This window comes from Colletotrichum graminicola, assembly GCF_000149035.1.
Source record: "Colletotrichum graminicola M1.001 genomic scaffold supercont1.60, whole genome shotgun sequence".
Classification (NCBI taxonomy): domain Eukaryota; kingdom Fungi; phylum Ascomycota; class Sordariomycetes; order Glomerellales; family Glomerellaceae; genus Colletotrichum; species Colletotrichum graminicola.
The window spans coordinates 123,525-136,858 of NW_007361064.1; the positions used below are offsets into that span (position 1 = coordinate 123,525).

General features: G+C 53.0%; 5 protein-coding genes across 5 annotated transcripts; 2 read left to right on the forward strand and 3 right to left on the reverse strand.

Annotated features, from left to right (window-relative positions):
- Nucleotides 1–260: 260 nt before the first annotated feature.
- On the reverse strand, nt 261–2,947 carry GLRG_10402 (CorA-like Mg2+ transporter; the record flags this gene model as incomplete). Its single annotated transcript, XM_008101087.1, has 3 exons — nt 261–537; nt 600–2,537; nt 2,601–2,947. The coding sequence occupies 3 exons, from the start codon at nt 2,945–2,947 to the stop codon at nt 261–263; spliced, it is 2,562 nt and encodes an 853-aa protein (XP_008099278.1).
- A 1,793-nt stretch (nt 2,948–4,740) lies between these two features.
- GLRG_10403 (CBF/Mak21 family protein) lies at nt 4,741–6,484 on the reverse strand (the record flags this gene model as incomplete). The annotated part of the gene is made up of 3 exons (XM_008101088.1): nt 4,741–4,881; nt 4,938–5,811; nt 5,865–6,484. 3 exons carry the CDS (start codon nt 6,482–6,484, stop codon nt 4,741–4,743), a joined length of 1,635 nt encoding a protein of 544 aa, XP_008099279.1.
- A 316-nt stretch (nt 6,485–6,800) lies between these two features.
- Nucleotides 6,801–7,874, forward strand: GLRG_10404 (uncharacterized protein; the record flags this gene model as incomplete). Its single annotated transcript, XM_008101089.1, has 4 exons — nt 6,801–6,831; nt 6,952–7,406; nt 7,547–7,769; nt 7,849–7,874. The coding sequence occupies 4 exons, from the start codon at nt 6,801–6,803 to the stop codon at nt 7,872–7,874; spliced, it is 735 nt and encodes a 244-aa protein (XP_008099280.1).
- Nucleotides 7,875–8,642: 768 nt separating this feature from the next.
- On the reverse strand, nt 8,643–10,845 carry GLRG_10405 (uncharacterized protein; the record flags this gene model as incomplete). Its single annotated transcript, XM_008101090.1, has 2 exons — nt 8,643–9,240; nt 9,359–10,845. The coding sequence occupies 2 exons, from the start codon at nt 10,843–10,845 to the stop codon at nt 8,643–8,645; spliced, it is 2,085 nt and encodes a 694-aa protein (XP_008099281.1).
- A 678-nt stretch (nt 10,846–11,523) lies between these two features.
- Nucleotides 11,524–13,060, forward strand: GLRG_10406 (ubiquinone biosynthesis mono0xygenase COQ6; the record flags this gene model as incomplete). Its single annotated transcript, XM_008101091.1, has 2 exons — nt 11,524–11,713; nt 11,766–13,060. 2 exons carry the CDS (start codon nt 11,524–11,526, stop codon nt 13,058–13,060), a joined length of 1,485 nt encoding a protein of 494 aa, XP_008099282.1.
- Nucleotides 13,061–13,334: the final 274 nt, after the last annotated feature.

A 13,334-nucleotide genomic window follows, 5' to 3' on the forward strand; every position in this document is an offset into this window, starting at 1 on the left:
AGTCGATAAAGAAAGGTGGGACGGGGGGAACCCAAGGTCACTATTGCGTCGACGTTGATGCAAATGTCGCCGAGCAGGCTCAAACCAGAGTAGTTGACATTATTCAGCAGTGACCGGCGTACAGACACATGTACCGTTTACCATCTGTGAATGCACCGACCTATCTACACCGTGCTTTAAAAACGAAGCCGCGTTCGCTTTTTGTTCCTATCCAACCTCTTGCGACAAATTTAGCAGAAGGAAGGACGACCCGTTCGTCATTACACTATATTATAAACCCGCTTCGCAATCAGGTAGCATCCCATACCAAATGCCAAGAGGCCTGCCGTGATCGCCCAGAACCATTTCAAGTCGCCCTCGTACTCCTGGCCGGGCACCCAGACGTTCATACCCCACAAGCCTGTGATAATGTTCATGGGCAGCACGATGGTGCCCAGCACAGTCAGCTTGCCGAGTACGTCCGCCGTCTTCTCCTGTCGCTCATTCATACGAATGTTGATCTGCGCCAGATAGTTTCCATGAGACCGGGCTAGGATTCTAAGGGGCCAAAGTTAGGTCTGACGCAGAAGATTGCGCGCCGGAAAGACAAGGTAACTTACTTTTCGTAGTGACTGAGGTTAGACGTCATGGTTACAATATGATCCTGAATATCGCCCAGGTATAGCCCTATATCCGACCTCGGGGCCACCTCCCAGCGCTCGTTGCAACGTTTCGCGAAGCCCTTGATGACATCGGCCTTGTTGCCAAGTAGACGGTAAAGACTCATGACACGCTTGCGGCAATCGCCCACTCTTCGAAGCATATCACCTTCAGATCCTACTGACGTTCCAGCATTGCTTGCCTTCTCGTCGGCTACGTCGTTCTTGGTGTTGCCAGTTGTGGAGTGAAGCTTCAGAATCTCGTCGTCTATGTCGTCGACTTCGTCTTCGATGTTTTGAATCAGCGGCACAAACACGTCCGTGATGTCGTCAATAATGGCGTACGAGATCCAATCAGAGTTTACAATCAGGTAATCCTTGAGCTGACGGATACGACGACGCACGTTGGCGGGATGTGGCGTCATGGAGAAGTGAAAGCTGATGACACCCTCGCGGAAGACGATGACATACATGTTGACGGGTTCCAAATAGTCCTCGCTGTTTTGGTCCTGATCAAAAGATCGGTAGTTGACGAAGTAGTAGTGCCGGAATAACTCTACCTTTTCCCGCGCCTCCTGGACCATGATGTCCTCGGCTGTAAGCGGGTGAATACCGAAAGCCTTGGACAGCACCTTCATCTCTGCTTCGGTCGGGGAGAGGACGTCTAGCCACCACACAGGTCTCTCGCCATACCTTGGTGTGTTGTCAAGTAACTCCGGCGTCTGTGTGGCCTGGTTGCCTACAACCGGCGATCTGACACCAGTGGGTGTATGATGAACAGACGCCGCACGAGAGCTGCCTCCCGAAGTCTTGTCTGGTGACTTGACACCATCCCGTTTCTCACCATCCGTTTGAGTGTTTGCCAAGGATGGTTGCCGTTTCGGATCCCGGGAGTCTCCATTCTGTCCAGTGTGGGAATGATGTGTGGAGAGCGGCAACAAGCCAGCCTCCTCCTCGCCGCTATCCTCACTCTCGTCATCGGAAAGGACGCGTGGCTCCGGAATGAACAGCTCCTGGAAGTTCCCGCCCGGTTGCACGAGCTCCGATATAGTTTGACTGTGAATAGTGCTCTGAAACTCCTCGTTAAAATAAGTGAACCGGTAAGGCGCGTCTTCCTCCGCACGATACCATTCTCGGGTAATGGGCCGTAGGCGACCGTTGATAAGCTGAGGCTCCGTAATGCGCTTGACGCGTCTCTCTTCGCTGCGGCCTTCCTTTTCGAAGCGGCTCCATTCTTCCAGAATGGCGAGATCCGGCCAACGGCGGCGACGACGCCTCGGGCGTTGCTTAGCTTCTGGGTCCTGCGAGTGCCCCTCCTCGTCCCCAATTTCGGAGATGCCGCTCGGAAAACAAACGTCCTCCTGGGCAGTCAAGGCGATATTGTTCCTCCGTGCCATATCCGGCGATGAATCATTGCGACTGTCTCGATCTGAGCGGGAGTCCACGCTCCCCCTGTGACTGTTACATGGCGAAGCATGTATGTCAATCTCGTCGTCATGGATCATAACATCCCCGAAGCTCAGGTTCAATGGGTCTGAGGGCCGGAATGTGGGTGATCCGGGCATCGACGGGGGATAGTTGACGTTATAGCTGTCGTTTTGAAAAGGAGTTGCAAGCTTCGTTCTGGAGGATCTGCTAGACCCGCGTCGGCTCATACGCTGGCGAGGGTCGTTTGAGCCATAGCCGGAATACAATGGGGCAGTGGAAGAGCGCTGAATAGACCTGGACAACAAAGGCGCACCCTCGTCCCACGATCCTTCATCATCCTCTGCACTATCTCCGACATAAGCATTGCGCAACCTGCTGCCCGTCTGCGGCGTCGTTGTCGTTGTGGCGGAGAATGGGGTAGAAGCATTCATGATGGACGGTCTTCGAGGTCGGAGCGGCGGTTGTTGTTCCCTGATTCACACATTGAGCATATTGTCATTCCGTGAGCTCGATCCAAAAAACAAAGGGACTCACCGATGATCCAGAAGCGCCTCGCTTTCGATGCTCGTATTGCTCAGATTATTGCGCTGACGGTAAAACTCGTCACGATCGGGCGCTGACGCAGCAGCTTCGTCGTGCGACTCCTCGGGCAAAATGGCGAAGGACTTGCGGCGGTTGCGCTTCTTCTTGGCTCCACCCCGGTGATTCTTACGCCGGCGTGGCTGTTGGTGCTGTCCGTTCGGATCATTTGCGTTGGCGTTGTTCGAGGGTGTTGTTGGTGGAGGTGGTGCTGCCGAGGTCGAGCCTGGGTTCATGGGTGTCCTTTGGGGGCCTGCTGTCCGCAGATGGGCAGCCAAGGGCTGGAACGGGTTATCAGGCATGATAGTAACGATGCGTCACCCCAGTCGTGGGTGCAGGTCTGTGTAGATTAGGAGATGTTAATGGTGCCGTGTGGCGAGTCCTGCGAAGTTTGGTGGCGATGGGGCTGATTCCACGTGAAGAACGAAAGCGGGCGAACTGGGGAGTGGATCTCAGCGGTCCTTTCTTGCGGTTTTGAGTGGAGCGGAATCATGAAAGCTCGACTGGACACCAAACACCTATCTATGGAATGGTGGAAAGTGCCAAGGGGCCGTGGTAGAGGATATTCGAGGGCTCAGAATACGAAGCCATTGGAGGGAAGGCTAGGAAACGAGGGCAATGCAACACAACTATTACGGGCTGGGTCTGTGAGGGAAAAGTCTGCCGATCGCGTTGAAAAGAGCGAAAGATAAATAATAATAAACGATGCACTCAGTTACTCTTGGTGATGTCAGTGGATGGAACAACCCAGCAAGTGTGTCTAGAGCTAAGCTGCTTCGAGAGCCCCCCCGGCCGTCCCAGCACCTTGCAGCGAGATCCACCCAGGTGTTTCCGTCATATGGAGGTCCGAGAGCAGCTCCCTTCTGAGGTTCTGTATCCACAGCCACCGATGCAAAACTGCAGCCAGCACTGAGTGAGGGCACCCTCCCCCACAGTGGAGTCCTAGTGCCAAACGGGGCATCCCTTCAGTGTGCCACGCAGTGCTGTACTGTACGCTTACCCGCTCCGCAAGTCTTTCAGGCCGCCATGCAAGCTCAAAGCTTACTATGTAGCTCCTCGCAATACTAACCGCCCTGGAGGTTAATCGCTTGCGGCAGGTGGGCACACGACCTCCAACTCTAAGACTCCAAGGAGGAGGACCATTGGGATGGCCGTCTGGGCGCTGAGTATCTTTCCCACCTGTCGAATGGATCATGTGAAGTCCGGGGGCTACCCAGGTACCTACCTATAAGTAGGTATCCAGCCAACATCTCCCACTCTGTAAAAAAAAAAAAAAAAAAACCCTCAATGAATAAAAACGTCAGAATTCCTGTAGTGTAGACAGTATCATAGAATGTCTGAGCCAAGATTCGTCCGAAATCAGTACTTCTTGCTAGGGTACACGCTTGCCACATACTCATGTAGAAACAGCGACTGCGGCGGGAGTTGGGCCCATGATAGAGGAAGATGGATTGTCTGCCGGTATAGTTAAGGGTAAGGTCAGCCTGGGGCTACTTGTTGTTTTACTACCGGTACATCACAGAAACAGGGTCAGTTAGACACCAACAAGTGCAGATCATATCGTTGCACAATCGCGTGTCAAATGACCCTTACCCGCCAAATGTATCGCCGAGTAGCGCCTCATTTCTTCACATCTCTCCTGTAACTCATCATGAAACTCTTCACACCGAGTGGGTTTGGTGTTTTAGTTGCAAGGTGGCCCTGGGCCGTTTGACTCGGGCATTAATGAATCGGAAAGAATTCATGTGCCTATCACGCGCTAAGGCTTGATCAAATAACCGAATCCTTCCGCCGACAAACCTTTGCCCAACTTTGAGGTTCGGAAGAGCCCTGCCAGCTTGACCCAAGAGTATTCCATTGTAATACATTGTATTGTGAGCCCTCTTGTAAATCCACATCTGGCTCAATCGAGCTCTTGCATTGACAGTAAGTATACCCGAACTTTTGAGTTACCACCTATGCTTGCCTCCCTCCATGTCTCGTCCGGATATCAAAATGCCAATTTGTGTACAAAGAAATGCCGTATTTCGACCTCCATGACTGCAGCCAGTTTTGCCACCATTCCTTGCTTGAACTTGCACCCTCATTACGAGCCTCACTGGAAGCTCCACAGCTTCGTCACTAGGTTGTCTTGGAATCCAGAATCCGGCTCGTTCGGGAGGAACACCCTTTTCGGAATCTGGAACTCGATAACGGGCTGCTTCTTGACCTGCTTGCTCATCTCGGCCTCGAGCAACTGCGAAACGGTCAGTCAACCAATACGCCTACTCGTCCGCTGTAGATGTCACTTACACTGCCGTATGAGTGGTCGAGGAAGTCCTCGATATTATAGGACTGCTTGGTGAACTGCTCCGACATAATCTTGGCGATCGTCGCTACATTGGGGTGGTAGTGTGACTGCAGCTGCACAATCTCCCACAGACAGCTGTCGATGGCGTGCGTCTCCATCGGGTCGGCCTCGTCGGCCACAAAAGGGTCATCGAGGCCCTGCTTCTCCATGAGCATCTTGGCCTCCGGGCCCCTTGTCTCCCTGTGGATCATAAACGTGCAGAGCGGGTGCCTCTTGAGGATGTTGTACATCCAAGGCACCACAAAGACAATAGCACTTGGAGGCGCGTTCAAGCTCAAACGTGCCAATCTTTTGATGAAACTTGCCACCAACACCGCTGGCAAATGAGTCGACGACAGGAATGTGTCCATCAGCCGGAAAAATCTTGACCGGTGCTTCGAGTGCAGAATCTCGCTGTCCAGAAGGGAGTAGAGCTTTGTGTAGAACGATGGGTAATCTAGGTTGCGCTCCTTGATGAGATAGAAAACACCAGAGAGCGCAAGCAGCGAGATTGAACCGCCGGCGTCATACGAGTCTGTAAGGAAGTCGGCAAGCAATTCCGGTCTGATGAACCACGGCGCAATCTCATTGGACATAACATCCAGCACCTTTTTTCGCTGCTCTCGTGTTGCTGCAAGCTTAAGAACGGCGAGCCAGGCATCCTGGCCTTGCTTCTTGTGCTGGTGAAGAGAGTTGATGTTGTGCGACTTCTTCTTGGGCTTCTCGGCAAAGAAGTTGCCGAGTTCGGTGGGTACGTCACCAATGTTTGTGAGCAGCTCGAAGGCATCATCGAAAAGCTCGTCCTCGGGCAAAGAGCCGGGCGTCTCAGCCAGAGACCTGGAAGCTGTCAGTTTCTATCAGCCTCGTGCAATGTGTCCTCCTACACTTACTTGATTGCCTTTAGCGTGGAAAAGCGGATGTCGTCGTATTGGGTCAAGTATTTCTCTACAAACTCCACGCGCGTATCATCGCTGTCTGATTGCAATAGACCCGCGATGATCTGTTCAAGGAAGTTGTGAGGGAAGATGTAGTCTTCCTTCTCGTAAAGATGTTGCGCCTCGACCTTGAGACACCGCATGGCCAGCGTCAAAGCTGTCGAGGCCAGATCCTCCTTGGAAAGAAGGGATATGAGCACATCCTTGTATTCGAAATACCGTTCTTTGAGCCAGTGCGTAACAATCGCCTCCTTTTCAGGCAGACCCTTCCTGGGAACGAGAGCTCCTGCAGAAAGCAGTCTCACAAAAACTCTGCACAGAGCTACACAGGCCAGGGTCGCCACTTCAGGTTCATCCTCGTGAGTGTTCGTGGTTTTGATCAATTTTGAAATGTTGTTGTAATGCTTCTTGGACTCGAAAATATCATTCTCAAGTAATAGGATCTCAGCCTGAGGGTCGTTGCTCTCATTGCTCTCTGCTTCAGACTCAGATTCTGATTTGGAGCGCTTTTTCGACTTTTCCTTCGGTGATACTCTCTTTCTCTTCAGGCCTTCGCCTGAGACTCTGGCGGGCATGCTGGGCGAATTTTGTCTGGTAGTATGATGCTGTTGTTATGAATCGTGAAGACCGATCTCAGATTTACAGCGGGTCCTGCGATTTTTTCCTTTGAGGTACCCTGGGACTACTTCCGGGCCCCACTGGAGACTCCCCGAGCGTAGCCAAATTCAATTCGCCGCAGGCAAGAGGACAGCCAGGCCGAGGACATCCGTGGTATCACGTGACGGTCTCCGTAACCGAGTTAGCGCCAATTACCTCTCGAAGGTTTTGTCAAACCTCACCTTGCAAGCTCCGACCTCAAGTCCTTAATACCGCACCCCATATCATCTCACAATGGCGTCCCGCTTGGCTAGAAGCGCCGTCGGTACGTCCAGACATCCTCCCAGATCCCTTGCCGTATCAATTGGCAAATCCGATCGAGCACGATGACGTCGAAAACTTCGGAACAAGGTGGCTAACACGTAGTCCCCTCTCCCTTGAACAGGCGCGAACCTCCTTCGGCCGACCCTGGCCCGCCGCACCCTGCCCGCCATCTCGGCCTCGATCGCCGGCGCCCGCAACGCGTCTAACATTCCCGCCGAGGATCCCAAGAAGAAGGCCCAGTCCATCGTCGACTCCCTGCCCGGCAACTCGCTGCTCTCCAAGACTGCCATCCTTTCCTCGTCCGCCGCCCTGAGCGTCTACGCCATCAGCAACGAGTACTACGTCGTCAACGAGGAGACCGTCGTCGCCTTCTGCCTGCTCGCCGTCTGGGGTGGTTTGATCAAGTACGGAGGCCCGATGTACAGCGAGTGGGCCCAGGGACAAGCCGACAAGATCAAGGGCATCCTCAACTCGGCCCGCGCCGACCACACTCAGGCTGTCAAGGGCCGTATTGAGGACGTCCAGCAGATGTCCGGCGTCGTTGACATCACCAAGTCCTTGTTTGCTGTTTCTAAGGTACGGATCATGGTGCAGACGACGATCATTGGAAGGGGATAACATCTCGATATATCGGACGGACGAATGCGCGGAACGATATGGGTGGACCGAGTATTTATTTAAGATGAAGATAAGTAGCTAACGGATATCGACGATAGGAAACCGCTCAGCTTGAGGCTCAGGCCTACGAGCAGCAGCAGAAGACTGCCCTGGCCGCCGAGGCCAAGGCCGTCCTCGACTCCTGGGTCCGCTACGAAGGCCAGGTCAAGGCTCGCCAGCAGAAGGAGCTCGCTGAGAACATCATCGCCAAGGTTACCAAGGAGCTTGAGAACCCCAAGGTTCTCCAGCAGATCCTCCAGCAGAGCGTCGCTGAGGTTGAGAGTACGTACTGTCATTCGATCTTCCCCTCCGTCATCGGAGTCTGCCGCAACAATACTGACTGACGCCCCGTCCACAACAGAGATCGTCTCCTCCAAGGCCCAATAGATTCCCACCCACCCTAGAGTCTGAAAGCGAGAAGGTTTTTTTCCTTTGTCCAAGGGGATTATGTTCCCTTGCGTGTCAATAAACACCCTGTGCATTAGCCAAATTCAAGAAGTTGAGAGAAGACAGGACTGGACCGCTGCTATACGTGCGAAATGAGTGTTCAATTAGGGAAACGATTAGCCCAGCAATCGCACCACCATCTCCAACGTCGGCTTCGAGTTGTGGTGTTTTTCTGGAGCATATCCTAGTCTACTTGGTACGTTCAATATTTAGCATATTGAACGTGACCGCGCCGACCTCCCCTCGCATATCCGATCGCTCCGACATTCTCCGTCCAAGCAAGCAAAGAACTCTCCTCCCCCAAAAAGCGATGGCCAATCTTCCAATAATGCCTCCGTATTGACCATGACAGCATTAGAATTCTCACCAGCTAGTAACTTCATAAAATATAATTGCGTAGGATAAATTCGATAATGCAATTCTGTGTCAATCTTCTGGCTGCCCTCTCCACACAGCTGAGGAAACTATGTTCTTGATTCTGACGCATACGAGCCTAAACGCCCCCTTCGAAATCGCCCTCAAGCCAGCCCAAAAGTCATGAGCAAAAAGTATTGAGAAAGGAAAAGCCTCCAGGTTGTTCCGCAAAAGCATCGCAAAACGTTGCTACAAAGGAAAATTGTTACATTCGATCATAAAATGTGATCGCACAAACCCGAAAGAAACACCCCGCCAGACGTGCGTGCAAGCATTACCTGTCGCGCGTATTCTTTAGTAAATAGGTCGCGGCTCTTCCCATTTCGAATGCGCACCAGCTTTGTTCTCTGATGCTTCAAGGGTATCTTCAGTTTTGACGTCTGCGGCCAAGGAATGACGTCCACTCTTGCGCCTCCTGGCACCGTCCCCAGCGATAGGTCCGATCCACTCCCAAGCACGGCCAACCTCACCGTTGCGTCCCTCTCTCTGACTGGTGCGAACATTGCTGTTCTGTTCAACGACAGCCTTGACTCGGGTCCAGATACGGTCTCGCTCGTCGAGTGAGTGCACCGAACGCAAGACGTCGTCACGGAGGTTGGGCAGAAACAACCAAGGGTCATCAATATCTTCCTCACCAAGCTCCTTTTGCGTTGCAAGTCTCGACAGAACAAGGTCGACAAGCGCGGGAACCTGCGCGACTGTTGCCTTGTGAGACCTGTACCTTCTTCGAACGTAAAAGTAGGCCGAGACCAAGAAGATTACAGATCCAATTGAGAGTCGATGTCTTGCCAGACCGAGTTTGACTGAACGCTTGAGGGCACAGCCGATCGGAAGCCGAGCGAGAGAGGAGGACGATAGATAGGCGTCTGAAATTGAGGTGGAATTGGCCTTTCTACTTCGGGCACAACCGATCTGGTTAGTACACTGGTCAGAATGAGTATTGACGTTATTGACTTGTGGGTATAGTCGAGGAACATGAGAAGAGCAAAACAAGGTGACTGATGACTTACGGTACAACTTCCACTTCCTCTCGCCCTTTGACTTCCCCAATGGCGGCAACCCAAAGGTCGTCAAACTCCTGCTCGCTCATCTTCTTGCTCCGCTTCGAGCTGATGGCCGCCTTCAACTCCTCTTCTTTAATGGACGGGGTTTCTGTCGACTGACCAGCGTCAGCAGAAGAGCCACCGCACTCAAACTGTGCACGTCGTTCCCGCAGCTCCTCAACAGCCTTGTCAGCTACAGTCTTGACTCTCCTAACCTTCTCTCCGTCCGGCTCGCAGGTTGGAGGGAGGGGTACCAGCCCGCCTAATGACAGCGGGTGCGGCTTCAAAATAAAGTCAGGTTCGCAACGGACGGAAAAATCTTCGTAGCAATAGGCATGTTGGGGACAAGGCTCGCACTGGGGTTCAGCGAGCTGAACGGCCCAATCGGGCACTGTGATATCTGCAGGTATGATTTGCGTTGCAGGCCGACCAAGTCCGCAATACCCGACAGCTACCTTTTCTTGTCGGTACCATGCGCCGTAGGCTCCAATAAGCGAAACAGCAAGAGCCCACAGGGGCTTGGAAAGACTCCGTCTCTGATGAGCAGGCTCTGTACGTCGCGGCGCAAGCGCCTTTTCGCCGCTCGCAGCCATCTCTTGTTCCATCTCGAACTGCGCATCGGGAGTGAACTCTTCTCCGGCTTCGACTTCGTGAGACTGAATGCTGGGGGTCTCATCACGCAACAAGTCGCTAACAGGAAGTTCGAACGCATGAGACTTTCTGGATGATCTGGGTCGATCTCCACCGTGATGGCCATCTGTCCGTCGTCGAGTGCTGCCGTCCTGTCTGTCGCGTGCCACTTCCGTGCCAGTGGTTTTCCTTCGCCCCGTTGGGCTGACCACGAGCTGCGCAGCCGGGCTGCCACTTTGGAAGGGGTTTTCGGACGAAAAGTACTCAGACTCCCGACGGTTGAAGAAATCCTCCTCCGACTCCTCTTGCTTGATCTTGGGCATTTTGGGAGTGGTCGCTTGCTTGTAAGCGGACACGAGCGGCTCCGCTTCAGCATATGTCTCGGTATACTGCTCGACATAAGGCTGAGGCTCAGGCTCAGGCAGTTGCCTGCTTGCCGGGCGCACCTTTCTCTTCGTCGGGCTTATAGATGGCGGCGCCTCTTGCTCGTGCTCCGCGCTCTTAAGCCTGGCGGACGCCTTGCGCGGCGACTTTGATCTTGTCACTCTAGGTGGGGGAGGTGCAAGGTCGTAGTCCTCGAAGAAGTCGGTATCTTGGGAGCTTCCAGCGTCGACGATGCCCTTGCTTGATCTCTTGGCCCTAGCCTGCTTCGCCAGTATCTTCTTTGCCTGGGGAACGACCTCATCTTCGAAAAGCTGGATAAGCTGCGGTTTCTTCGCCGTGGCGGGGTATTGGACCTCGTGCGCAACTAGAATCGATCGTAACCGGGGTACTGTCAATGACTTGGAATCGAACCCCGGCTGAAGATATTCGTAATCGTCCATGTTGGACGTGTTGGGGTCTGGCGATATTGCAAAAAGAGCGAATAATATAGGCAGAGAAAATGAAACGTTGCGCTTAAGAGAAGGCTCTCCTGTAAGGATATCCGTGTGACACTTCCAAAGGAAAGCTCAAAGCAACCTTTGTAGTCTGTGCCGTGGAACCTTGGATTGGCAGCAAGAAACGGATGACAACGCAAAATGCTGTCGCGCAGAATATTTAGCCTTGATTGTCTGCGGCCTTGATAGGTAGGCAGACACCAGGTCAGAGCGATGGGGGTGGATGTAGGACGCAAGTTGTGCAATGGATGCGACCAGTGGACAGATGTTGATGAAGTCAAATGAAAGCCCGCTGACGCAACAAACAGGAGCACTAGCTGCCTCTGGGTGCTGTGGCAACAGGTCATGCGGGCAAAAATACCTACCTTGTGTGGGGGCGACTTGCAGGCAGGGTGTCACTTCTTCAAGATTACAGGGATGTCAAGCACCGAGGGGCTTGGGTAGCCTGAACTAGCCACATTACTAATCGATAGGAGCTAACCCAATATCTTGGCTCACGCCATAGCTGTGGCTACATACAGTGTGGCGATTTTATTTTATTTTTAACTGTCGTCTCAATTGATCGTTCCATGTGATCGTGGATTTGTATAACCCAGAAATCCCCCTTCTGAAGGCTTGTACACCATGGCGGCCCTCCGAGCTCTTTCGGCAAGGAATCGGTTTGTCTGCCGTAGCTGTACTCGCAAGTTTCAGACTCATGCTCGCCGGTCGTATGCGAACGCGAGCCCGGCATCGTCGACTGCGGAACCAGACATCTATGATGTTGTATGTGTGGGAGGCGGGCCAGCTGGTCTCAGCCTTCTTACTGCACTCCGTACGATTTGTATACCCGCCCAGACTCTTATAATACCACTAACTTCTCATAGGAGCCAATCCAGTGACTTCGCGCCTCAAGGTGGCTCTTGTCGAAGCTCAAGACCTCTCCAAGATCCGCGCTTGGAACCTCCCTTCCAGCCAGTTCTCGAACCGATGCAGTTCCCTCACACCCACCTCGGCGCAATATCTCAATATGATTGGAGCATGGCGCCACATCAAGCGCGAGCGTGTTCAAGACTACAACGAGATGCAGGTTTGGGACGGTGTTAGTGGCGCAAGAATCGAGTTCGACCGGCCCGCTAGCCCTGAGGCAGGAAAGACCATCGCGTACATGTGCGAGAACCTTAACTTGACTTCGGGTCTCTTGAGACGTCTCGAAGAGCTTGGTGGGGTCTCAATCTATGACCGGGCAAAAGTTGAGAATATCAGCTTTGGACACGAGACGGAGGACTTTGACCTGACGCAATGGCCCGTCGTTCACTTATCAGGTGGGAAACAATTGCATGCACGACTCTTGGTTGGAGCCGATGGTGCAAACAGTCCTGTTCGTACTTTCGCTGGGATCAAGGCACGAGGTTGGGACTACGGCAGGCATGGTGTCGTTGCAACGCTCCAGATGGAGGGCGAGGGAAGGGGTGGTGAGCACAACAAGATTGCATATCAACGCTTCTTGCCTACAGGCCCTGTGGCTATGCTGCCGCTCCCCGGAAACTACTCGACGCTGGTGTGGTCTACAACCCCTGAAAATGCTGCGGTTTTAAAGAACCTTCCGCCACAGGAATTCATTGCCATGGTCAACGCTGCCTTCTGCTTGAGCCCGGTCGATCTCGAATTTATGCATAAACAGCATGCTAGGCAGTCTGAGGAACTTGCCTGGAGATTGGAGCATACCCCCTTTGACCACAGGGCGGTCCCTCAACAGGTTGTCGGAGTTCAGGAGGGCACTGTTGCCTCATTTCCTCTCAAGATGCGACATGCCGACACATATACCGCCGAGCGCATCGCACTCGTCGGTGATGCGGCGCATACGATCCACCCGCTTGCCGGCCAGGGCTTAAACCAGGGCCAGGGTGACGTGCAGAGCCTGGTCAAGACCATACAGACAGCTGTCTCTACTGGCCAGGACTTGGGATCAACGCTTTCTCTCGAAGCATACAACGCAGAGCGGTATGCAGCGAACCACGTTGTACTGGGCGTCTGCGACAAGCTTCACAAGCTCTATTCCGTGGACAGCGGCCCTCTGGTGCCATTGCGATCTCTTGGTTTGAGTGCTGTAAATGCTCTGGGTCCTCTGAAGAAGTTCTTTATGGACCAGGCTTCCACTACTGGAGCGAAGCTTTTCTGAAGATGTATACATGTTATTTTATCCAGTGTCTTGTATCAACAGCCCATGTGGGAGTAGGGTAGGCTGAGCCACACGATTTGTATCATTATGCCACACATGGAAAACTTTCGTCTGTAGTACCTATATCGAGCACACATAATGACAACAGACCCGACATATCGAAAGTCCATGAACTGTGTAAGAAAATCTTCTAGAAAAGAGTACGATGCGGTATATACGTTGGCGCTCTGTCTCTTCATTCTACAAGTACACAAAAGGAAAGGTTCCTCAAAAT